The following is a 26,522-nucleotide window of genomic DNA, read 5'->3' as shown; positions in this document are numbered from 1 at the left end:
CTCCAGAAAACATTGCTACATACTCAAAGAGGCATTTTTGGTTATTTTTGTCCTCACAAGCACACTGGTTGAGTTCTCTGGAAAACCTAACATACTTAACATGTTTAGAAGAAGGCTTTAACATGTTTAGAAGAAGGCTGATACTAGCTTCAGTTCAGGAGAAGACAATGGATGGGATCAGTCAGGCAAGAGGTTTTCTATTAGGGGAGAAAAATGAACTATAGGACAAAGAAGGATTGTAGGTTTTGAAGACATCAGGAAGTTTTCCGAATAATACATTTATATATGCATATATATGTGTGTGTGTATATATATATATGTATATATATATATATATATGCATGCATATATATATGAAACTAAACCACGTCTTTTTTTGTCTTTTTTTTTTTTTTAACACTAGCAGTTTATTTTTTGGTTCAAATACTTAATATTACTCAGTGACTACTATAAGAAATTTCAGGCAGGTATCAGATTTTTTGTTTATGAAAACAGAAAGGAACATACTATACAGAAGTATCTATGCTATTGCCTGAACACAGACTGACATTTAAAAGCAAAGTGAAGAAAGAGAAAATCACTACAGCTCTTGCCTTCATATGTCTGATGTTTTGGATATTTTCCTTTCTCACAGAATTAGCAGACATATTCTTGCACTATAGCAGAAAGGAAGAGGGTTGTGAAAAGAATCCTATTTTTAGTAAAAGAGCTTTTTTTGTCCCTCATACCTTCATCTTATTTGTCTGTATCTAAATAAGGGCTTGAACAGCATTAAAAGTAAATCACTAACTGTAACTGTGCTTAGAAGGTAATGAGTATACATTAGTATAAGGTAAATTAGGTATTAAATATTGTATATATATTCTGTCTACTCTTGCAGAAAGGAAAGCATCACAATACTGGTGGGGTTTCTGTGAAAAAGCTTATTTTCAGATCAAATTACTGATGCATAAGCAACTGATACATACTTTTTTTTCATTTAAGACCCCTTTTTCAATAAGTAATGACAAACTTTACTTTTTCTCCCAAACCACCAGAATTTGAAAATACATGTAACATTAAGCACAAATTTACAGTGGCCTTAAATAATAAAAGGCTATGTTGATACAGGTCACTGTCTTTACACACACTCATCTTCCTTTGATATAAATAGGATTTTTTCCTGGCTATAGGACAGGGACGAGGTGGCTTCAGTGCTCAGTAGTGTGAGCCAGAGGGGACTGAGAAACTCTGCATACACATGATTCCTGCTGGTATAGCAAGTGTTATTGTAAATAACTGAATATGAAGGAGATTTCAGGAAGAGACTCTTCACTTAAAAAAGTCACTTCAAAAAACTTCACAGTATTTTTAGGTAGTTTTATATTTGTACATAAAAACAATTCATTATTGCTACTAAAGACTTCATGGAGGTCCAGAGAGCACAGCTATTACGTATGTCAGAAAAGCATGTTATGTAAAAGCAGATTCAGTTTTGAAAAGTCATCCTGAAAAACCCAAAAGTGCATCTAAGGTTTTGGGGGAAATGTGCAGGTAAACAGTGCTTTAGTTCTGACTATATGAGAGAAGTAGTCTTAAGGATGTGAAAAATCAGTAGTTTTACATCTCAATTATTTTTTAATTGTCAGCTAGTATGGTATTTTCATCATCAGAGAAAGGGATTATATCTTCAATAAGTGTACAGCTGGGAGTGACATGAATATAAGTAGCTCCTTTGAATTGTTTCCTTGATATTTTTTACAGTATGATTTACTAAAAAACAAACAGAAGATGTATACTTTGGATTGTTGGGTATGGTGATCTAATAATTCTTGAGAAATTTTTTACTTTTGAGCTTGTTTTTCCTTTGAAACCAGTTGCATAGTGTGTTGGATGATGGGCTTATGGTATAGGACACAGCAGGCAGTGGTGATGGCAACACTTTCAGTTGCTTAGGTGATGGCAGGAGTTGTTGTCATCCCACCAACAGGCCTGGATAATTCTGTCAAAACACTGAAAAAATGTTATGACTGGGATTGATCTGGCCATATCCAGAATTTTATGTTAGCACTGACAGCTGAGTTCTTCACTCCTTTCAGATTCAGAAAGGTAGGGTAGATGAAAAGGGTAGATACTTCTGTGATTCAGTTCATGTTTTCCTTAAGTGCCTATTTAAAACTGATCAGGTCAATCATAGGCTGAAAGTTCCTATTTTTTTCCACTGCCTGTATAGGAAGCTTATAATGATTAGGTCAGACATCTGAAATTTGGTGAGATGAATCTTTTATTGTGGAAGTCAGAAAAAGTGTTTAAATCATAATTAATTTATTAAAACATTCAGAATTTAGACCATATTGGGGATGAAGGTGCCTGGGCAGAACTGAATTCCACTCCAAATACTTTCCTTTTTTCTTTTTCATGTTTGGGATGTCTCCCATTCCCCCATTGTTAATTAGTAAGAGAAACCTTTAGACTTCGAGAGGTTCTTTGTAATCAGCCCCTGGGCATACCTGATGGAAGCCCAGTTTGAGTATGCAGCTGGTTAGACCTGTGCCTGTTTTTAAAGGGGGAAATGTTCTTCACATTTGGTTTCACTCTGGATTACAAAGCATAGGTGGACTGTAGAGTTTTGTAAACGTGGTGCCACAGGGGTGGGCATTGTGCCAACTATCTAGTTTTGAAGCAATGCAGCTTTCCCTTCATTAGTGAACAGATTGATTTGATTAATTATAAATTGATGATCTTTATTTCTCCTGAAAAGCTAATGTGAAATGAACAGTCTGGGTTATGTGACTCATCTTCAAATGTACAGCTACTGTAAAGTTTAGATAACAATGGCCATTTCTCTCTAAGTAACTTTTGCTTAAATTATTGGTAATCTGAAAGCTAATAATTGTGTAGCATGCTTATAGCTCTTTACATCTTCAAAGTGTTTTGCAAGTGAATCACAACACGACTAAATTTTAGCAGCAAATTTCTGTTTATAGAGAAAATGAATTCAAGGGATAATGTAGTTTAACCAAGGCCACAGAGGAGTCCGTATCAGAGCCTGCATGAGTTTCTGATGGTTAGTCCTATGTATAAAAGCTACCTCTTTCCCTCCTTCGCTTTAGCACACATTCTCATATATATATATCTATATAATTTCCCATGTAGTACGTCTCTTATGTTTGTTTAAATGTGACCTGCTATTACAAGACTAACATTTTTTGAAAATGACAAAAATCTTATTTGTTCCTATGATTTTTGAAAGATACTTCAAATTTGGCTATTTCAGTGATACAGAGTGCTTGCTGTGTTAACATAACACAGTAGAAACTGAATTATTCAATTATTTGCTTCCTTAAGTATAAGAAAATTCTTGCGTGTCTTGGATACTGTAACAAAGTAACAATGGATAAATGCTGAATTTTTAATGACCACCACTGACTACTATATTAATAATGAAACTCCTGAGGAACAGTTCACAAATTTATAATTAGTGGATAGCCTGCTAGTGTAGTGCTACTATGTGTTCAAAACAAAAAAAAAATGTGATGAATGTTTAGCATTCACTTCACTTTAAAAAAAAATCACACCCTGTGCATTATGTGGCTTTCCTGAGAAAACTCCATCTGTTATGATTTAAGTGAAACACTATTTCCTTTGCAGTAAAAATAACGCCATGATTTTTTTTCAGTTTTTTAGAGAAAAGGAGGATGACATAAGCTCTAGCAGAGACATTTTGCTTTCAGATTCTTCTTTTGAACCCTGCCTGCCTACCAAAGCAGCCCATGGTTCACAAATGGGCTGTGCTCATGGGAGCAGATTATTATATGTAAGTCTGTTCAGACAAACACAGCTGAGGAGCCTGGCATTTAAATGGAGCCCATCACAGAAGAGCTCTGTCTAGGGCCTGACCTTTTTTGTATAGCTCTCTAATCAGCATGCTAGTTGGTTATTGTTACACTGTGCTATAAGGTATGATCTCCATAGTATACATTTCCATCTTAAGGGGAAGTAGTTGCTGGAATATGCATGGATGTATCCTCTGACCTTGACTTTTAGTTTTTCTGAAAATACATAAACTTCTACATTTTGGAGACGAGCTCACACTTTCTTGCATTTTTATAAACACTTTTAAAACAGCTCATCTGGGAAGAGGGTTGGGAAGATTAGTGGGCTAATAGGGCTGCTTTCCCTTATTGCAGTGCTGCCTTGTGCTTAGATAGGCTGGATGTGAGCACTGTCAGTGCTTTGCTCTTCTGTGACCACCTGTGGCTTGTGTCAGTCAGTGCACAACTGGGCATCACTACCCACAGGGGGAGCAGGGAGGGGTGTCTTTGGTCCTTTCTAGTTTTGTGAAGGCTTGTAGGTGCTCAGGTTGTTTGAAGGAGGAGGGGGGATTTTTCACTTGTACCTGTTGCCATTTAAACAGCCGTTGCTTCTTGCCCTTGTGCAAGTCATGGTAAAACTAACACATTACAAACACCTTTTTTCTCCTATTGTGCTCTTGTCTTTGGGATGGCCAGTGCCATAATATTGCCTGTGGTGTAGGAGGAAATAAAGCTTTTAGGAAGCATGAGGTGCTTGAGAACATATGGGTGGTGGCCCAGAGGCCACTTGTTCTCCAGTAACTCTGGGGAGTTCTAGACCTTAAACTAATAGTTCCTCATGTAAATAGGAAAAGGTCCCATAGTGTTACATTGCCTGTCATTAATAAAAATGAATGAGCTGAGCAGATTGTACCTTTTGTCTGACTATATATGTGGGGTAAAAGCAGTGTTTCTGTGTTTTTATTGTTTTATAAATCCAGCCTGTTTGTCAGAACAATTCATGATCATGTCATGCAGATTTTTACAGGAGGTTATTTCATATGATCTCACACATGTAGCATATTAGAGTTATCACAGACAGAAATCAAGAAATACAGCCATCATTCTTATTGCGGGCTTTTTTTTTTTTTTTTTTTGCATTGGTTACTGTTCCTCATTATAAATTTCACCTCCAGCAGTTTGTTTTCCTCTTCACTTATGCAGAATACTCCTTCTTTTGAGTCATCCTTGTCATATTTCTTCCCACAGCTAAACGCTACTGTAAGAATTCAAGTCCAACCAGCAGCACAACAAGCAGTTATGCCCCTAGCAGCAGCAGCAATATGAGTTGTGGTGGAGGCAGCAGTGCCAGCAGTACCTGCAGCAAGAGCAGCTTTGACTATACTCATGACATGGAGGCAGCACACATGGCTGCTACTGCTATTCTGAATCTCTCCACCCGCTGCAGGGAGATGCCTCAGAACCTCTCCACTAAGCCTCAGGATCTCTGTGCAAGGGTAAAAATTAGTAAATCTGTTTGTTGATGAAGATTTCTCTTAACTGTACTTGCTCTGAGGCCCTGATTGAGAGAAAAGCTTAGTACATCTTGCCTTTTTTTTTTTAAACCTCAAAATTAACATAATCTGGGGGCTCTGCTAAAGCAGGGAGGAAAAAAAACCCAAAAGAAAGATACAAATTGCTCACAAGTATCGCAGAAGATCATGATGGTTTTAAAAACTAATAATACAGATACCATGTAATCCTTTTTTAAATTTGTTTCTTACTATAATTATAAAAGATGTTTGAATTACTCAAGTGGTATTAATTTCACTACAGTTTGGGTATTTTTTTTTTTTTTTTGCAAAATTCAATCTGGTTCATACATTTGGTGAAAGGATTAAGATTTAACTCTGCATTTTCATTTAAAAGTCACAAATGGGACCTGAGCTTGTAAGATTCAGTGCAGAGAAATCTGTGGTGCTGTGTGTTACAATTTCTTGCCTGTCTGTGATACCAGAGTTCTTAAGGCAATGCATAATGCATTTGAAATGAGCAAATCCCCAGCACAGGTGAGTTAAAATGTGCATAACAGTCTTTCAGTGACTGATGTTCTGTATGTTCATAGAGCCTCAGTATATTATAGAATGGCCATACAGATACAAATAACAGCTTTTGTCATTAAGCTTTCTGTATTAAGGAAAAAAAGTGCACTATTTACATTTGTTAAAGATTAAGGAGATTTCGTTTTTAGCTTTAAAGTTTTGGCTCTGATAGCTGTTCAAAAATGACTATTTAACATGCACAAGCAAACAGTATAGTGCTGCCTACAGGAGACCACTAGATGGCTGAGCACACAGATGCAGTGCAGAGGAAACATTTTTATTGTGCTTGTAGAGAGATTTTGAGCTGGCAGACATGTTCTGTTCTTCTCCTATAGACAAAGGTTTGCTTTCCCTTATTGTGAAAACTGCCTCTTATTATGATCATTCATAACAAACTAAACCTGTAGCAGTATTTGTAATAATCATGCTCTAAGCCAGAATGAACTTTGTTTTCAAATGCTGCTTTTTTTATATTAATTTATTTAATAGTGTTCAAGAGGGAGATCTCTTTCTGCCATGTAAATAAATGCAGCTCTTCTCTCTTCAGTATGATGGGAGAAGTTGAAATATAATGCTAAAAATCTTCTGTGTCTAAGCCAAAAAGGGCCTCTTTCCTAATGTGTCACTGTATTGTGGTTGAAGGAATGAGTCTGAGGAGATAAACAAATACTTTCTAAATTAAATTAGCTGGATAACAGCAATTAGGTATAAGCTCTAACAAAAGGCAGTAATTCAGAAAGAGAGATTTGCAATCACAGTGGTTTCCTGCAGCTCTGTTGATACTCGAGAGGAGAGAAAGTCACCAGACATACAAGGAATCAGTCAGATTCACATTTGTTTTGAAATCAAATTTCTCATGGAACACTCAATTTTTGGAAAGATGAGGGATTCTCTATGGGCATTGTTATCTTATCTGTCCTTAGTTTTTAAATTCTGTACTCATTTTAAGGTACCTTATTTCTCCTCATCTAATGTAATAGACAACTCTTGCTTATGTCATCCTATTTTTCACAGTACCAGTTGTCACAGAAATTGGCACAAATTATTATCAAAATAGATACATGAATTGTTAGTACATGTTCATCTGCAGGGAAAGAGCTGTGAAACTTAAATGTGCTTCCTCATTGACAAATGATGTCCAAAAGGACTTCTTTGGGTACCCTACCTCCCTGTTTAATTTTCTGAGATTATCTATTCAAGCATTGACTGCTAATGTAAAAGGAAAAAAGAAACAAAGATTATTTGATGTTAGCTGGATCTTGTTTCTCTAATCAACCAGACAGATGCCAGGACTGAAAACAAGAATTATGCAGATGTTACATCACAGGTTACTTCACCTGCCACAGAATAAATCAAGAACATAAAGACAATGGCAAGAAAATATCTTTAGGACTTTCTCCTTTATATATCAATTTTTGCACCTATGTGCTGGGTGGCAGGAGGGGTACTGAAGGCTCTCCCCTTTCCCCCCAAACTTCAAATTAGCCATTCAGGAAGAAATCTACTTTAACAGCATTAATGTTGTGTAACAGCATCATGCTATGTGTAGGAGGGGGCTCAATGCTTACAATCTATACAGGAATGGAAAAGCATTTTATCATTCTGCTAGGCAATCAGATTGAAGAAGAGGTAGCAGTTTGCCAGTGTGAAGCTGAATTAACAATATTTTTCTTATTTTGACAGAATCCTGATATGGAAGTCGATGAAAATGGGACGTTGGATCTGAGCATGAACAAGCAGAGGCAGCGAGATGGTTGCTGCACCATTTTGACCCCACTGGAGCCAATGTCCCCACAACGACAAGCTGTGATGAACAACCGGTGTTACCAACTGAACGAGGGTGACTGCTGGGACTTGCCAGTGGACTACACTAAAATGAAGCCAAGTAGGATAGATGAAGATGATTCCAAAGAGATTAATGTATGTCTTTTTCATCTATATAGTTATTGTTGCAGTCTAATTTTGGTAATTCATTAATTTTCTGAAATTTGCAGGGAAATAGGAAGCAAAATTAGTATGTGACAAAACTGGTTTTCTACAAAAGGGACTTTTCTGCTGGTTAATCTCTGGGACTATATCATGCTGGCACACATCTGATCTGTGACTAAGTTCCATAAGACAACATTTGAACCATGAATGTGAATCATGTTTTCTAACAGCATCATCTTGTTAACAAATATTTTCTGCAGTGAAGATATTTTGCCATGTCCAGATTATGTTACTCTGTATAAGAAGTTGACATAACCATGCAATACTGGGATAATCAGCTCTGAAGACAAGATATTCTCCTGAATTTGAAAACCATAAATGATGTGCTGAGTATTTGAAAGCATGTATTACTTAGAAATCAATTTAAACAAAGCAGCAGAATATAATGTAAGCTTCCAACTATTTCACCTAATCTTCTTGATTATTTATATGCTCTTGATAGCTCTGTGTAAGGGCCTTGAAAGAAAGTATTAATGAAATACTTTCTTTCAAGAATACAAAGACGGGATATAAGAAATCAGTGTTACTTTTCTACTTGTAATACCAAGGCAGCAGCAAAGCCCTTTAAACAGAAGAGGCAAATAAAGAAAATATGTCAGTGAATTTGTATTACTTTTCAAAACAGAATAGACAGGACACTGAAGAGGTCTACAGACAAGGTTCAGTGCTGCTTTTTTCTGTGAGGTTTTAACCCTTACCCATTCTGCAGCTTAAAATCCTTCACTCAATTCAATTTAGTTGTTTGAGGACTTCTGGAGATTGATTTTTCTTGGTTTATAGCAAAAATTAGGCTAATCATTTATGTGTAGCACATCTCTTTCTAATTTTAATTAAACCATAAAACTATTCTCAGTATCCTTTAAATATATAACAAAGTGGCATTTCACTAGATACCCTGAATGCATTCTAGCTTTGGTGATACAGTTTTGCTACTAATTTCACTGAAGTTGGCAGGAAATCTGTCACTATCAAGGAAATGTGAGGTAAAGCAGGGTGTTTTTTCACAGCAAGATCTCCCTGCTTCTACTGTGTTGTTTATAGCACCATCTGCAGGAATCCCTGAATCCCTGCGTTCAGCCACTGCATTCCTGAAATAGATAGGTTTGAATTTCTGAACATCACTAAAGTTAATTACAAATTATATCATTCTGTCCTGCCAGACAGATCCATTGAGATTTGTCCCAGACTGAGTTTCTGTGTGCAGATGTTAAGATTGCTTCTCTTTCATCTTTGAGGTGTTCTAAATGCTGAAAAATGCTGTTTAAGATGTCTTTTTGATGCATAAGATACTGCATTTAGTCATCTTTTTTGCCTTTCCTCTGTTGTGCAGTGACTTTAGGGAAAAGACCTGAGTCTTTAGAGAAAAGAAATATGACATATATAGAAAAAGCTGGAGCTTTTCCTTTTTTATTTTTCTAGTTAAATAAATATTTCACTTATTGTGAAGTCTTCATCAAAATATTCAAATACCATTCAAAATTTTAGTATGTGAAAGAATATAAAATAATTTCATTAACTTTCTCTGTCAGAATAGGATAAGGAGATACCATCTGATGACTCTGCTTTGCATTGTTTTGTGTAAGTTGTGACCTTATCTGGCTGAAATTAATGTGTATATATTTGCCTGTAGCCGGAAGATTTGGATCCTTTCCAAGAGGCACTTGAAGAAAGAAGGTATCCTGGTGAAGTTACAATCCCAAGTCCTAAACCCAAATACCCTCAATGCAAAGAGAGCAAAAAGGATTTAATAACGTAAGCATAATGTGAGGTGAAATTATTTATCTCCTTTTAACTTTTTCTCTCTTTGTCTTTTTTTAAACCAACGAATACATATACGCCTTGCAGTATGAGCATGCAACATTTGCAGCATATAAATGTTTCAAACTGCCAGTTAAGTAAAGTGATAAGCTAACGTGTATTTGCTTGTTCTTAATGATGCTATATTGTATTGAGACGCCATTTTCATTTAAACCTGTTCATTTTGCAGCTTTTCGATTAGGATGCTTAAAACCCCTTGCAGTCATTGCAGCTAAACTGGAAACAATGAAACTTTTAAAAGTTTTTTTTTAAACATACTTACTATTTTGGCTGTTTTTGTTTTTGTTTGGTGGCAGATGTCCAACACCAGGGTGTGATGGGAGTGGTCATGTGACTGGTAATTACGCCTCACATAGAAGGTGTGACTTCATTTTTTTCATGGTGGATTCTGTCTTTTCAATTTATTGTTTTCAGCTTACCTCAACAATGCTGTCAAAGTAAAACGTTGAACTATGTGTTAACCCTTTGAGTAATATATGTTGATCTTAAAAGCATGCTAATTTGTGTGTTGTATAAACGTCTTTTATTTTTAAATAGATTACTAAAATTTCCAAAGTATTACTTAAGCATTTAAGTAGTTAACCCAGGAATCTCCAATATTTTTGTTATATTTTTCTAGTTCATAGAGAAACAAACAAACAAACAAGAACATTTACAGTATGTAATTTTGAAAGTAATATTGATAACTAAATATATTCAGAGGGTTAACTATATTACAGAATTCAATATTACAGCACTTGCCCCATCGCTTTTCTGCATTACAAACTTTTACTTTTTAATTTTTATGTTGTGTTTGTTTGGGAGTGTTCAGTTAATGAGAAGATTAACATACTTGTATGTCCTGCCATGTCTTACAGTTTATCTGGCTGTCCCTTGGCTGACAAAAGCATTCGGAGTATGCTGGCCACAAGCTCACAAGAACTCAAGTAAGATATAAAGAACAAATATTTTCTTTATAAATATTTATTTGACCTCAAACTGTGTAAAGTATCAGAAGTATCAGAAAATATAAATGCTGTCTGGAGAGCTGCTGCAGAAGGGGCTGATCCTACTTGGAACATGGATTGAAGTCTCTAGAAATGCCATCCAGGGGGGCTCTGTACATAAGTCTGTTGATGTAGTATGTCCTTTTGTGTGTCCATTAGGTAATAGGGATGACAGAACTTCTGGAATTACATCTTTAAGTGTGAATTCCTATTTAATTTTTTTCTTAACTTTGAGTTTGCTAGTTAGAACAGAAAATTCCCTTACAATTAGACTGATGAAACAATTCTGATTACACAAGCAGTAAAGCACTGCAGTTTCTCAGACACAGTTGGAGGGAAAGCAATTTGTTTTTCCCAAACACTTGCATAATTTTCCCCAGGTTCGTATCATTGCTACCAGCCTAATGCATTTTCTCATGTGACTATGTTTTTTAATGTTTACTTAGTTGTCCCCTGCTTAAAATGAGTTCTTTACAATTCCTTTCAGTTCTTTGGAGTAGCAATTTTGAACAATAAACATGAGAGGATCATGAGACTTAACTTTGCTCTGTCTTCCTGCACATATGCTCTACTGCAACTCTCTGTGTGGAAGAACTATAGCAATAGCATTTATTAGTGCTATGACAGGGCAGTGCTTCTGAGCTGGTAATTTGGTTAAGATGGAAAAACGTTCACAAGGAGTGAGGAAAATTCAGTAGGGAGAGTATGAATGGATATATTATGCTGCCATATTGCTTAGCAGTATTCTGTCTTTACATTTCTTGACTTCAGTACGTACACTGATCAACAAAAAACAAACAGCTCTTGATGTAAATCATGGGAAAATAAGAAAGCAAGCATGAGAAAACTGCTGGAGTAAGATTGGTTTCTAGTTTTACCTAATCTAGTAGTTAGAGGTAAACAATACATACAAAATTTACATCTGATTTCCCACAAAGCAAAAAAAAAAATAATATTTTAAAATTATTAGTTTAGGTTATGCTGATATATGCTGCCAGAAGAATATGTGATATGCAAAAGGGGATGTAAATGAGATCAGGGAAAACATTTAAGTATAGGGAGAGAAAGACATGCACACTTCAGAGAAACTCAGATTAGACCTGGATTTTGGTTTGGGATGGGTCAAGTGGTAGAAGTTTGAGGAAATATGAATGCAAAGCAAATAAGCAAAACACAGTCAAGACTCCTGAAGCAGCATGAATATTTTAAGCAAATATTTTGCTGCTTTTTCCCTTTATAATGTTTCTACTTATCTTAGGAAGCTGTTTCTGAATTACTTCATCTCCTCTGCTTTTCTCAAACATCTGCATTCAAGGCTGCCTGGTAGAAATCAGGAAGAAAAAAAATCCAAAAAAATCCAAAATTGAGATCCCACTTCTATGTCAGGCCACTTTCTCTACTTATTTCAAGTTATTCCTAAGCAAAAAGCAAGATAAAGTTAAAGTAATATTTTTAAATTAATTTATAGTAATATTTTAGGTTTAAAATATATTTTTATATTTTAAACCTAAAATAAATTTTATTTTATTAATAAAATAAATTTTATTATTTATTAGCCTAAATTATTAATTTAGCAGTTATCATTATACCAGTTGAACACATAAAACTGTTAAGTTTCAAAATGACAGAATTTTAAGCAGGCTTACTTAAGTCAGTTCTCTTTTGTATTTGCACTGTATGGCAATTCTTTGTTTTCTGATCATATATTTTTCCACAGGATAACAAAGTAAATCATTGCACAGGGCAAATAGTAATAATTGCATAAGCAACTAATTAATTTCTTCTCTTTTCCTTTATTATCCCATGTGAGACCCTATCTGTTATTCACTCGAGTTTTCTCAAACTACTCTCTGAAGATAGATCTATTGATTCACTCACACATTTTTCACTACCATCACATCTGAGTGTTTCCTAATTAATTGAGTTATAAAATATTTTTTTTTCATCTGCAGTTATACTCTGAAGTAAATAGGGTTGGTATTATCCTCATTTTAAACCAGAAAAATTAGGTATATAATTTTGATTGCTCAGTTGGATACTTTTAGGACTCAATTTGTCAGTTTATCACATTGTAGAGAATTGTACATGTTCAAACCCTTGAATTTGCTTGGAGTTATGGGAATTTAGCAGATTTATGTAATATAATTGACCCTTTGTGAAAAGGGATGAACTCTGCAGAAAAGCAGGAGAGTCCAGTTCCAGAGCAGCCACACTGTCCTTTCTCCTATTCCAAAACTCTGATTAGTCCCAGATTCCATTTGGTCCATTTATTTGGTTTTGTTTTTCTTCATCATTTTTTCTGCATTGTTCCCTGTCTCAAGCTCCCCTGTCTGATCAGCCATCTCCTGCCTCCATCACATTTATATTTTTATTGTCCTCTGTCTCTACATCCTGTGAAGCTGGTACAGAGACAGAAATAAAGCATCTTAGCATTTCCCACATATATTTGAAAGCAGGGAAGTAGGAGTCCTGTGGATGGCAGCATTCTTTATACAGCTCTCATTTATGCTCTTGTTCTCTGCTTAAGATGGAAGAAGATGTGCTCATGTAAATGTAATGTGCATGCACAAAGCAGCTAAACCAAAGCTACATAAGAGAATTTGATTTTGAAATTTTTGAACTGTGAAGAGTTTCATTTACATCTGTTATATTTCTATGTTGCGAGGTCTGGGAGTGTAATTACCTTGTTTTTACAATGAGGAAGCAGAAGCTGAAAGCAAGCAGAAATTCTATGATAAGGGATACTACTGGCCATCGTCAGGTCACCAGCCACCATGGGAAATTCTGGTGTCTGCTCTATGGCATGGGCTGATGTCGTAGCCAACAGCAGCAGAAGTTTTAGTGATCTGCATGGATTGGCACCAGGAGGAGCTGGGGAACATTGCTGGGATGTTTCACACATATTTGCTGACAGCAGAAGAGTAGTGAGAATCAGTAACCTTGGCTCCTACCCCAGGCTGTAGAGGGAAATGTATACACATTTTTTACCTATAACCCAAGCTGAGATCCCTTCTGTCCTGTCCCTACCAATCTGTACTGTTCTCATCTCTTCTTCATCTTTTATTCCTTGTTCAGTTTTTCAGTGGAGTTTCTTCCATTCTTCCATAAAGATTTCTACTTTTGTAAAATTCTTGGCAAATACTTGTTTAATGTATAGGGTACAGGGAAAAATTGATAGCGTAGTAATAGAACTGATAGTGCAGCATTCAGCAGCAGGAATAACACTTCTGGACTGCATAATTTGGAAGGATTTCATATTTTATGGCTTTACCATGTATCAAATATCACATATCTGCTGGTAAAGCCTTCATATCACATTTTACTGATACATCTCTTTGGGTTTTTTTTACAGCACATACAGATGTGTAATGTAGCTTCCTAATGAATTTTGCTAACACACTGAATTTTTTTTGTATCCCAACTAAAATATAAAATAGCAGACATTTCAAACAATATTCATTAATAATATCATTCATATAATATTCACAATCAAAATAATATAAGTATCCTAAAAGGTTAGATGAATATTTCTTATGCTTCACAGCCATGCTTACTGTATTGCCTTTTGGAAATTGTGGCTCCAAGATTCCATTACTCACATTTCCTGTCTCTCAGAATAATAATGTTGCAACTTTCAATTAAGTTTTTCCAGGGTCAGTATAATTATTCCTTACCACCCATTCTTCTCATCTGTAAGGGTTCTTGCTCAGGTTTACCATGCAGATTGCACAATTTTTCATTTTCTCCCAAAGCTCTAACAGAAAAGTGAGAACCTTTGTGCAGAGTTTGTCAGCAGATTAAAGCTGTTACAGCCTGGTCAGTGATCTCCAAATAACTGAACAATATCTTCTGCTTTAGTTCTTAGTTATTTATGCTGGGAGAAAAACAAAACAAAACAGAACAAACAAAAAAAAAAAACCCACACAAATAAAACACCAAAAAAAAAACAAAGAAAAAACGGTTTGACAGCTTTAAAGCTGTTCCAGTATTAAGATTTTGGTTATAATACTTTTGAAAAGCAGCTAATTTTTAAAGGAGCTAGAAACACTATACTGATGAGTAAAGTTAACTATGATGGGAAAGCAGTTAACAGCCCATTCAGTGACAGCTACCAATATTAAGGTATTCATTCATCAAATTAAATGTGATGTGATCTTACTAAAGGGCTTTTACTTATAATTTTTCTTTATTTCTTTCTTATCATAGCAGGTTTTTCTAACAGTTACAATTACTTCTAAACTGTAATACCATTGTGGAATTATAAATGCTGTTAAAAACATTTTGAAGCTCTTTAAATCTTATTCAAAACAAATTTTAAAAAAACCAACTCAACAATCCAAAGCTAAAATTAGTTATGGTTTTAAAAGGACACAATTTGTTCATAAATAGATCAATACTAGGTAAAACACAGCTTGCTGACTGTGATAATTTCTACTCAGTGTCCTGTGAATGTGGGAATCTGAGCACTCAGGTACCAGAGACTCCCAGAAAGTGACAAACTTATTTCCACTTAGTGCTACTTTGATGTAAGGATAATCACAGTTTTCCAAAGAGATATACATATATATACACACATGTACATATATATCTTATGTATATAGGTTATTATATTATGTACATAAGCTAAGTGTCAGCTTGGTCTGCTGTGGACCTAAATATCCCACCCTCAACATCTACCCTTGTTGTCTTGGGTCAATTTTCTGCCAGAAAATACCATTATTGTTTACTCTGAAGAATCTGATCCTCTGGAAGATTTACAGTTCAACCAGATGCCTACAAGTTTGGATACTTCCAGATACTGTTGTAGTGTCCCCAGTTCTTCAGTCCCAAAGCATCTGTGTGGATTTTCTTGTTTTCTGTGATGGATGGTTTTGGTACTTCCTATGGAGGGAGGAATGCAGTCTCCTTTCCCTAACTACAATGAAACCTGAGAACTTTTCACACATCTCTTAAATCAAAGGAGCTCAGTCTATTTTTGCATGTTCTCCCCAACAGAGTCAGAATTTCTCCATCTTTTTTCCCATGTCATTCTGCCACAGTGATTTCCATATTCTTGGTGATCTTCTACTCTTTCTCTTAACTTCCTTTCACTCATCTGCCTCTTCCCAGAGGTGTCATCCTGGCAGTGTTCAAATAAAAAAGTGAACTTCTCTGAAGCTCTCCCTGTTAGCCATGATTCTTCTTGAAAAAACTCCGTGCAATACAGTGTTTTTGTGATAGAAAAGATATCCTTACTTCATAATTCTAGAGAAACTTTTCTATATTAATATATTATCTATTATTTATTTTTACTGATGTGATTTTACTGCAATTTTCTCAGCAAGAACTGGGAAGAAGACAGCCTCCCAGAAATTGAGAAGCTTCTGTTGTTTTTATTCTGATGAATATATAGAATAAAATATTACTGGGAAAGAGTTGTGTTTTCCTCCTTGCTGCAGTCATCTGGTAAAAAAAATGTCCTTCTCCAAGTATAAATTTAAAATGCAGAGACAAAAATTATTAGGATCTATTGGTAAAACACCACAGAAACATGTCCCTCTTTAGATAGGTAACCACATTATTCTTGGACATTGTGCAGTGCCTATACTATTTTAAACCTTGATAGCTCTCCCTATAAACAGTCATTTTATGTAATCAAATCAGTTATTTCTGCAGAATTCTGTTTACCTGCTGGAGTGAATTCTCCACCTACATCCTGTGTTTTCCACTTGAGGTGTTTCTGATGTTCAGTTCCTGGATGTGCATTTGTTGTTTCATCTGCAAAGAAGTACTACCCCTTTCCTTTCCTTGCCTTCCCTTTCCCATCTTCCCCTTCCCTTTTCCAGTTGAGATAACACCTATCCTCCTATAAGGATGCAGCAAGACTGAGACCCATTATATAGTTTTCACTCACTTTTATCCTAGAAAATTACTCTTTGTTGCAAGAGCAGTAACCATTTCCATTCCTATTATCACCTTTTTACTCCTGTTGTTTATGTCTTTTTTTTTTCTACATGGAATCTTAATAGAAGTTGTCATTACAGTTTTTCTTGAATACTAAGGTTGTTGAGCCTAGTAAGTAATCTTGTGTTAAGTTGAAATACTCCTTTGATGTTAATTTTGTATCCTTTGAATCTGCAGACACTTTCTGAAATTCCTTGATGCTTTAGCTAACTTTTGTATAGGAAATGTAATTGCAAGGACCAGATGTGATGTATGTAGAGAAATGCTAAAAAGTGCTTAAGTGAGCCATTTGTAAATCATAGTGTTTTATTAATTTATCTGCAATGTTGTGGTAAAAAAAAAACTGAACAAACTGTAGTTTTTGATGTGTTCTTAAATTGCAAGTTAGTGTGCTAGTCTAATTTAAATGATTAAAAACAAAACCAAGGACCATAGATCCCTAATTATTAGTTCGCCTATAAGGAATAATCTTTCCCATTTTGCTCAACAATCCTTGGGCCAAGTGAAATTAGGAATCTTATGTGGTTTCAGTGGGTTTTTTTTGCATTTTTGTTTCCTGTATTTATTGCAGATTTCCACTTGGATACCTTATCTTTGATGGCAGCATGCATGCCTGGCCAGAACAGAACACCTTGGGCTCTGTTCCTGCACTTCTCAATACTCAAATGGGCACTGTAGGTTATACCTAGCATTTCCAACCTCATGTTGTGTGGTGTTATGATAATGTCCTTTGTATAGAAACCCATCATCTGCAGCAACCTCATCTCTGTAGTCGCAATAAGTTTTACATATGGAAGTGGCTGGGCTTTTTTCTCTGTTAGAATAACTCATTCAGGCTCTGGTAAGGTTGAGTCATTCCATTTTTCTCACTTAAGTTTGTCAACTTTTGTCTCTGAAATGGAAAACACTTGAGTTTTGTTTACATAAGACCCTTCATCATTGTTTTCATTTCTCAGAGGTAGTCTTAAAAGCATGTACTCTAAAAAGCTCCTTAAAAGCCATCTGCATATCAGTATCTCTGATGCTGTGAAATGTTCCATGCAGGCATGAAATTGTTTGCATGAAACACCTTGCAGAATCAGGGCCTTAGTAAGTTGTCAATACTATTAAATGCTCTGAAACGAGAGGCTTCCTTTGCATAGTGGTATCTACAACAGCCAAATAGTTCATGGCCTGATTCTTTGTGTACTTAATTATTCAAAACAAAAGATAACAGTAGCTTGTATTTTTTTACTGTTTGGATTTGAATCAATATTTAAAACCATTTACCACTCAGTTATTACCAAAATAGTCTCAATTCAGATAAACAGTCACTGAATTAGAGTAATTTTTTTCAAAACAACCTGTACAACTTAAAGAGCTTAAACTTCATTTTTAGAAGGAACGTAAGTGGTGGGCATCCACATCCCTGCAACTTCTATATGCCTAACTTTGAAATTGGAATTCAGTGTCTGCAATAACAACTTAGGCAGTTTTGAAGATATGCTCCTTAGTTCCTAGCTCTTCACTAATCACCAAATATTTCAGTGTGAATGTTTGTTTGATGGTTTATTTTAATTTTCAAAACTTTTCTCTTGTCAGTCATTCTAGTGCCATCCTGTGCAGTTTCTAAGCAACTATTCTGAGAGGAGCACTTAAATGTGATTAATTATAAATGAATTTGTTTAGCTATGTTAATATGCCCAATGAATCTCTCTAAGGCCTTCTTGTCTTGGAGTTTTTCCATTTGTACAGTTGCCTCTGTCTTCCTTGGGTTTGGTCATACTTCTTTGTCATTGAACTTGTCCTACATAATTAATCTCATTCAGCCTGGCATTTGCTTGTAATCAATTCAAGGGTCTTTTCTTTGGCACAATTTGGTAATTGTGCAGACTCCCATTGTGGTGTTGATCATTTTTGCTTCAAATCAACAGATCATAACCAATTGCTCATTCCATCCAGATCTGCAAAGATCTGCAACATGATGCTGTGGTATATCCCAAGTGCTGAGGCGATCCCCATGGGAAGTTGCATAAACTATACAGTTGCTAAAAGGGGAATTAAAAATGCAGTGTTTTTCACTTTCTGTGTTTGGTCAGACTTGCCAAAACCCTTTAATATATACCCCAAAATAAAAGTAATTTTGTCACTTGAAGTCCTAAACATGATTGTCCAGATCCTCAGTTGGTGTAAATTAGCGTAGCTCCGCTGCCTTTGGAAGAGTTACGCTAAGATACAACAGTGATGATCTGGGCAGATGCCCTCAGCTACTCTCTTGGGTTAGCATTCATGTTTGATTGCCTTATTTAAATTTTTTGAAGTTACAAAATTCCTTGCATTATTTGGTTTCTTAAAATGGCCAGTTGCTAATTCGATTATGTGGTGTCTGTATCTGCACAGTAACATCTGATTTTGCCATGCAGTTAAGTTCATCCCTTTACTTTTATCTCAGTGCTATTGGGACTTTATGTGGCACACATTTTTTGCAGCCCTATAGTATCTATATCAATGTTTTATCTCTCTAAAATATCCCATATCCCTCATAAACACCTCATCGTAATATTTTTTTAAAATATTTTTGTATTCCCAGTTAGTGGAATTTACATTTGCTCATCTGCATGTAAAAACTGCTCTTCTACCCTAACACACACAGAATTTCCACTGCGCTTCAAAGTCTGTTGATTTCTCTCCTTCCACAGATAACAACACTGTGCTCTTTCAGCATGGCCTCAGTTGTATGAAACAACCTTAAATTTTGAGGAGTACTTTACCACTGGCCATCATTAATTATTTTTGTATGCTTGACTGGGCTTGCACTGTACTCAGCTACAGCAGTATATGTTTCCTGTAATAAGGAGGCAGAGGAGGACTGAAGTATAAGCACATTACTATCATTAGGTATTATTTTTTGGACTGTAGGTAAAAAAAAACCCACCAACTGTTCAAAAAATGAATCTGAATAAATTGTATTTAAGATGTAGTTTCCAGAGTTGTAATAATGACACAGTTTAATTCAAATAATGAGCTGTAAAGGAGTCAGTCAGAGTGATACTTAAAATGCCTTCTTCAGGTTTCAGTTAACAATACAGCAAGACGAACAGAACCTAGTTTCCAAATTTTCAGACTGCAAATTAAAAATGGGAAAGTCATTATGAAAGTATATTATCCATTAAAATAACTGTAATTTATTCAGAAGAGATTGCATAGCTAAGTATTTTTCTTCTATATTAAATAGGAAAATAATCAAAACATACAGATGCAGTTTATAAGAAAACCAAGTCATAGATTTTATTTTCTTTTTTACAGGTAGAGAACTCTTTTTTTCTAGGCCAGTTTGGCACTTACTTTTCTGGCACCAAAAGTACTCAAAAGAAGAATTACAAAATCACAACTTACTCTTTTACCAGTAAAACTATGAGCTTAGGAGTTTTTTGTTTTCTTGCATAAACTGATAATAGCTAAAAGAAATAAAATGATCCTGCATTAAATGCGATCTACTGAATGTTGAATTCAGAGTTTAATAGGTAAAAAACATTCAGTTTTGACTCTATGATTGGAATCCTTATTTCAGTAATGAATCAAACATGATGTCAGACAATAAGAACAACAAACAAAAAATCTTCATTATTTCTTAAAAATATTTGTATTTTTTTCTTTTAAATCCCAGAATTCTTGTTTAATGGGAAGTGCATTCAGGAACTCCTGGGCATTTCACAAATATGTTTGGATTTAAAAGTTGTAAATTTTGGTTGTGCTAGACACTGTAGAGATATGCTGGGTACTGCAGAGAAAAATCACTGGTTTTGTTCCCTATGAATAAGAGTAAAAAAATAATAGAATCCCAGGGAAATCATAAAAATTTGTATGAAAATGACTGAATCATTTTTAAAAATGATAGATCATGGGTTTCTTCTTAAGGCTTCTCCAGGAACCATTGTAGGTGGTGGTTTGTTTTCTTCTGATGCACTAATCAAGCAACATCTGTCAGGAAAGCGTAAGTATTTTCTATAAGTATAGGTATAATGAAGGAGGGGCAAGGGCCTTGCTTTTGAATAACACCAAATACAACTTCTGTGACTTGAGTGTGAAGAATCTGAAACAATGAAATTATTAAGAATTTTTTTCTTTACTTTTTTAAACCAACTAAGGTTTAGTCCTCAATATTCCCATTCACAGAAAATTCACATCCTTTAATGGTTCTAATTCTTTTCTGAGACCTAATCCAAAATCTCTTTAAGTAATAGAATCACAGAAAGATTTGGGTTGGAACATACTTTAAAGATCATCTAGTTCCAACCCCTCTGCCATGGGCAGGAGCACCTCCCACTAGACCAGGTTTCTCAAAACCATCCAACCTGGCTTTAAATACCTCCAGGGATGGGGCATCCATGGAATCCCTGGGCAATTGTATCAATAGAACACCTCCCACTGTCTTTAGCCAGCTTTGGATCCAAAATTATGTTCTGCAACTTTGAAAAGCTTTCCCTAAGTAGCATGTTTTTAATGGAGTGGGAACAATATTACAAAGCCAAAGTCCATGTAAAGTTTGCACTTCTTCCAATTGACAAAACAAGTTTCAGGTTGATATTATCATGGACAGGGTCCTATCACTATTTATTTTTAAATAAAAGAGGATTTTTAAATTTTAATTATTTAAGTATTGGTAAGGAAGTTCTTAACTTTTGTTGGAATTCTATTTGATAAAATAAACCCTTGTAAATTAAAAATTATTGATATTCAATGCAAATGAGAAGTAATTTTCTGCAAATTTTGTATGCAAAACTATTATCCAGTATACTATGTTTAATAATTTAACTGATTTTCATTTCATTTTTACAAATTTTTGTGTTAACTCTACTGAAGGCAGAGTAAATGCTGCTGATTCACGAATTGTAATAATAAACACATCAGCACCACATATCTCCAATTTTTGCAAAATTCTCATGAATGTTAATGTACCAGAGACAAGATGTGTTTATATCTTCATATAAGGTCTTAAATAATCAAGAACGATCTCAAAAATATTTTTATTCCATATTAAAATTCAAAAGGTAGTGGGATTGTCTTAAAAGCTAAGAAAGATTTCTTTTTATCTGTTCATGTCAATGAAGATACTTCCATTTAAAGGTAAAGTAAATGTAATGAATAAGTTACTTATCCAAGGGGTGATTTTTCTCACAAACTTCTCTCACCATCTAAAGGGGAAATTGGCTGCTTTTAAAGACACTGCCAATGGATTGTGTTCTGTGCAAGAGATACAGCTGACAACTATGAATACTGGGTAGTAGCAATTTATGGAAGACATTCCTGTATGATGTAGTTTTCTGGATAACTTATTCCATAGTTGACCTTCCTGTGATCCCATATTCATCTTGAAATTAGTGGGTTTCCTATGTCTGAATAGGTGCTGAATAGAATTGTACCTCTCTCTACTTCATGCAAGAAGGTTAATAAGATGTTCTTCTTCCATGTCATGTATAGCTGAGGATCCCAACCTCTGAGCTACTCAAAACAGAGAATTTGTGTTGCAGCTAGGTTCCTGCCTCAAGTAATATTCTCCCAATTCCTTGGCAAGGGGCTTTTATGTAGCAGGAATGGTTGCAAAGATAGCGATTTCTTAAAAAATATTTTGGTAGGGTTTGACTAGAAGATGTAAACATTCACTGTGATAATAGAAAGTTAAGGTTCTTCCTCACTAGCCTGGAAAAAGAAAAGTATTAATCAAAGTTTAGATAAGGTCTGTATCAACACTAACCAAGTCAGAAATCAGAGTAAGGAGAAGTAAATACATGCTCAGGGTTATTTGACTATAAGAATACTAAAACAGGAGGTTTTTTTGGAAAAGAAATTTATTGCTTTGAAAAAATCAGAGGGAAACTTTCTAGTTAAAGTCATGTAAGGCAAAGTTAGCCTCTCACTGAGAGGTGCATTTCTACCTCTGCGGTGCATGGGAGTTGTGAGCCCTGAGGTACAACAGAGCCTGAGCACTTTATCCCTGGCTAGAGCCTCCAACCTCCCTGCACTGTGCAGCTGCTTTGGAAAGTATTCCTGCAGCTCTCAGACTGCAAACCCGATGTAGCTCTTTCGTGAGATGTTTACAGTATAAACCAAGCTTGCACTGCCTTGCCCTATGGGAGTTACAGAAGGGGAAATCATACAAAAGCATGGACTTTCTGCCTTTGTTAACTTTGAGAAGAAAGTAAGGAGGCCAAAGTGAGAAAAGACATGAGAGCATATCCCATGACAATGAAATGCACAATTTATTCTCAAGTGCTCTACTTAATGATACCTTGGAACATTTGTATGGAGCTGGAATTATTACTTAAGTGTCGTTCAGTACAGTCTCAGATTCTAACAGAAAAATGAAGAATTTAGCTTGAAACAGTTCTAATGGTCTTATCAGAGTTTTCTGCCCTCACTGAAGGGATGTCTCCTTTGTTCTCATAATGTGCAAACTGCCTCATCCACTCTGACAGGTTAGGGTGAAATGACACCAATTTCAGGTTATTGAATACTGTACTAAAAGCTCTGTTGTTTCTTTTACCGCTACCCAGACAGCTGCAGCATCCTTTCAGGGGGAGCAGGAAACTCCAAAGCAGAGGCAGATGGATGCCCAGAGTAGAAGCTGAGAGTTTTATCTCAGGCACACAGTCCCTCTCACTGATCAGGATGTTGTGATCACCTCACTGAGAATTTCTGAACATTCATTAACTCTGCAAGATGGACTTCAAAATCATCACTTTCAGTTGTTAAGAAGAACGTATACAAATACAAAGAAATACAAAAATATTTTGAATATTTAAAACTATACAGCTAAATTTGCTGATGGTTGAAACTTGAACAATCCAGAAGGGACTTGAATCAAGGAAAAATAGAGTCTCTAAGGAACAGAGAAAGGAATAGAATCTCTAACTAAAGGCTGCATCTGTACTGCCAATAGGAGGCCAAACAGTATTATCTCTGCTACAGCTTTTAAGATGCATTAAAGAATTATAAAACCATGTAGCCAGGGGTATCCAAATGTTAGCTAGTCTAAGCTCCTGCTCAGAACAAGTCCAGTGGGAATAGGTTGCTCAGGACCTTGTCCAGTCAATTTGTGAGTATTGCCAAGGTTAGAGTTCCAACAACTATTCCAGTGTTTGACCAAACTGATGTTTGGTTGGTTTTCTTTTTTTCATTTATAATAAAGTGACTTTCCCATGTTAAACTTTATACCTGTATTGGCTGTCCTTCAACTGTTCAGCTCTGAGAAAACTTCTGGCATGCCTTCACCACACCAACCTGTTAGGTATTCATAGACAGCAGTAAAATTCCCTTTTTTTATTGCAATTTTTTCACAAGAATGAGCAACCTAACTTCCTCAGTCTTGGATATCAAGTTCTTCAGGCCCAAAACCATCTGGCAATGTCTTGTAGCAGTGCAAACCTGCACCTTAGTGTTTGTGGTTCTGAGAGTGCTGGGAAGAAAATTGTATCTTCCTAAGTGTTAGTTCATTACATCTGGTTTGTCTGGCTAGTGTCTACCAGCAGAATGTACCTCGAGGCAGTAGGATGGAATACTCATAGGGATGGGCATAACTGTGGTAATATCCAACTGCCCTCCTTGCAGACTGGCTCATAACTAGACTCTCACTAGGGATTTTTCCCTTCAGTATGAATTAAATATGCTTACTGCATGTCTGAGATAAGTTAGCACTCAGTGTGGAGCATGAGTCTAAAGTCAGCCACATGAAAAATTAGAGCAAGTCCAAGAGGGTTTCATGAATCAGTATAAAGTCACACAGAAAATCAGTAACAAAACTGGATTTCCCTTAGCTGCACTGTTCATTAGCCTTCTTACTAGACCAGACTGCCTCTCACAGTCTGATATAATTCACACTCAGTATTTTCATATTTCCTCACTTAGGCTTCTGACAAATGTTTTTAGGCCTAGAGGGAAAAAGCTGCTTGTTTTCATCAAATAAAAACTGGAGTATTTTGCTCACTTGCTATAGACGCTTCACCCCAAAATAGAAAGTAGTATCTCTGCTTTATATGTCTAGGTTTGCTTTATCTGTCTTGAGTTTGCTCCCTTTATCCAAATGTTACCCTATCCCTGTTACTGGATGATGCATGTTTCCAGAGAAAACATGTAAAAGTCCATCCAGTGTATGGAACTTCATGCTGCAATAGCACTTCTCAAGAGCACTCAAGATGAGCACAATGCAGTGGCTGTGTGTAGAGCAAAACCACTCTCAACTTTAAGATGCAATTAGTCACCTAAACATTTTACGTCAAACTATTATTTTTACCTTATCTTTCCAAATGTGCGCTGAAAATCATCCTTTTAATTGCTCTTTTGAAACAGGAATGTAAGAAAAAAGCTGAAAATCCCAGCCCATTACATTTTTTGTCACTTGGATTACTTTAATGGGTTTGGGATTTTTTTGCAAACATCTTAGCTCTCATGCTGCCCAGGATATATTTCCCAGGGAACTCACAGATGTTTACAGTCGTATTGATTTATGGCTCTGCCATAGTGCTAAGTTGAGAGAATTCACATTAGAGGCAGGACTCTTGCTTCTTTCTTTATTACATAGGTCTAGACATATTTTTTAAGCTTGGTCTTTCATACTTTTATTAGACCCCCTATTTTGAAGGACATAAATTGGACTTTCTCTATGCTGTTCTTCTTCCCATCCTTCACACTTAGGCTTTTTTTCCCCCTCCATACATTTGATCCTTTCTTGTGATCTGTAGAATCCTTCTCTTTGTTGTTTGTGCATGCACAAGTTGAACAAGAAACAGATAAATAGAATAGTTAAGCAGTGGCTAATGTTGGCTTGTGCCCAACCTCCTGCCAAAAGCTTCAGTGGATTGTTAAGGCCACAGACTACATGAAAGCTGCAAATCTTTTTTTCCTCTGCTTTTAGCAATCCTAATCTGATAGCTTTTCTCAGCATTTCTTGCTGTGATGCTGACCTTTTTGAATATTTCAGATTCATAGATTCTGAAGTCATTCCAAACCTCCAGGAAACTCACAGGAAGTGACAGCTTCAAGGTCATACTGCAGTGCCCATCAAATCCTTTGCTAATTGCTTCACCTAGGACAAGATATACAAAGCACAAAAGAGCAGAGCATGAGAGGAGCAGCAGCATAGAGATGAAAATTCAGTAATTACTCTATTGATAATTTTAAGGTGTTCAAGGTAACCAGCAGGTTACTGACTATAGTGTATATTTCTTATGGGGAAAAAATTACCTAGTTTAAAGAGTGAATTTTCAAAGTACTCAACGTTCAGCCTGATTTTAATTTAATTTTGAGCTAAAACTCCCAATTTTGTCATAAACACAGAAGTTAGGAGCTTTTGAAGATTCCTTTCAAGGTGGAGAATACCAAATGCTATACCTATGTTACTGTATTCAAGTGCTTCACTTGGACCCATTGTCACATGCAGGGAGCTACAGAAATCATGTCAGTGGCTATTCTGCAGACCTGGTCCAATTTTGCTGTGCAGTGTCAGAGTGGTAGATATTTCTGAGAGGCTTAGTGGTTCCCATAGTAATAGACCAACCAGGAATGGGACATTCTTCTTTAGAGACAGATGTGTCCACATAAATTTACTGAAAAAAGCCCATGTGGGTTTTTGACTCAGATTTATTTTTTGAGCACAGGCTTACAGCAATGCTATTAGGAGACAAAAGAATCTGCATGGCTTTGTTCCTAGTTGTAGGGCATGTTCTCTTACGGCTATCTTCTCCTGCTTTTTTCTCTTAAGGCTATCTTCTCCTGCTTTTTTCTCTGTGACTCCATCATTTTAGGTTATTCCTTCACATACAAATGAAGATTTTTTCCAAAGGCTGTGCTGTTTGGAAATGAACATTTGAATTTGCATATGTTGGAACTGATTCATCCCTGGTGCCAGGAAGTGCTCTCTGCTGTGGGGAGGGGAT

At 35.8% G+C, this 26,522-nt stretch overlaps 1 protein-coding gene across 16 annotated transcripts in view; it reads left to right on the top strand.

Moving 5' to 3' along the window:
* MYT1L (myelin transcription factor 1 like) overlaps positions 1–26,522 on the top strand; it is a 307,933-nt gene that overhangs the window by 239,913 nt on the left and 41,498 nt on the right. For 10 of the 16 annotated variants that reach the window (XM_033513050.1, XM_015621695.3, XM_015621697.3 and 7 more), the window contains 5 exons: positions 5,043–5,290; positions 7,559–7,795; positions 9,495–9,616; positions 9,979–10,041; positions 10,540–10,608. In XM_033513050.1, the coding sequence (XP_033368941.1) occupies positions 5,043–5,290; positions 7,559–7,795; positions 9,495–9,616; positions 9,979–10,041; positions 10,540–10,608 (739 nt within the window). The remainder of the gene's footprint in view (positions 1–5,042; positions 5,291–7,558; positions 7,796–9,494; positions 9,617–9,978; positions 10,042–10,539; positions 10,609–26,522) is intronic. The other 6 variants (XM_019006099.2, XM_015621698.2, XM_015621703.2 and 3 more) reach the window with 1 other exon arrangement.

Source organism: Parus major, chromosome 3, assembly GCF_001522545.3.
Source record: "Parus major isolate Abel chromosome 3, Parus_major1.1, whole genome shotgun sequence".
Lineage (NCBI taxonomy): Eukaryota > Metazoa > Chordata > Aves > Passeriformes > Paridae > Parus > Parus major.
Note: the sequence above shows the minus strand (reverse complement) of the source record. Positions and strands in the feature narration are given on the sequence as shown.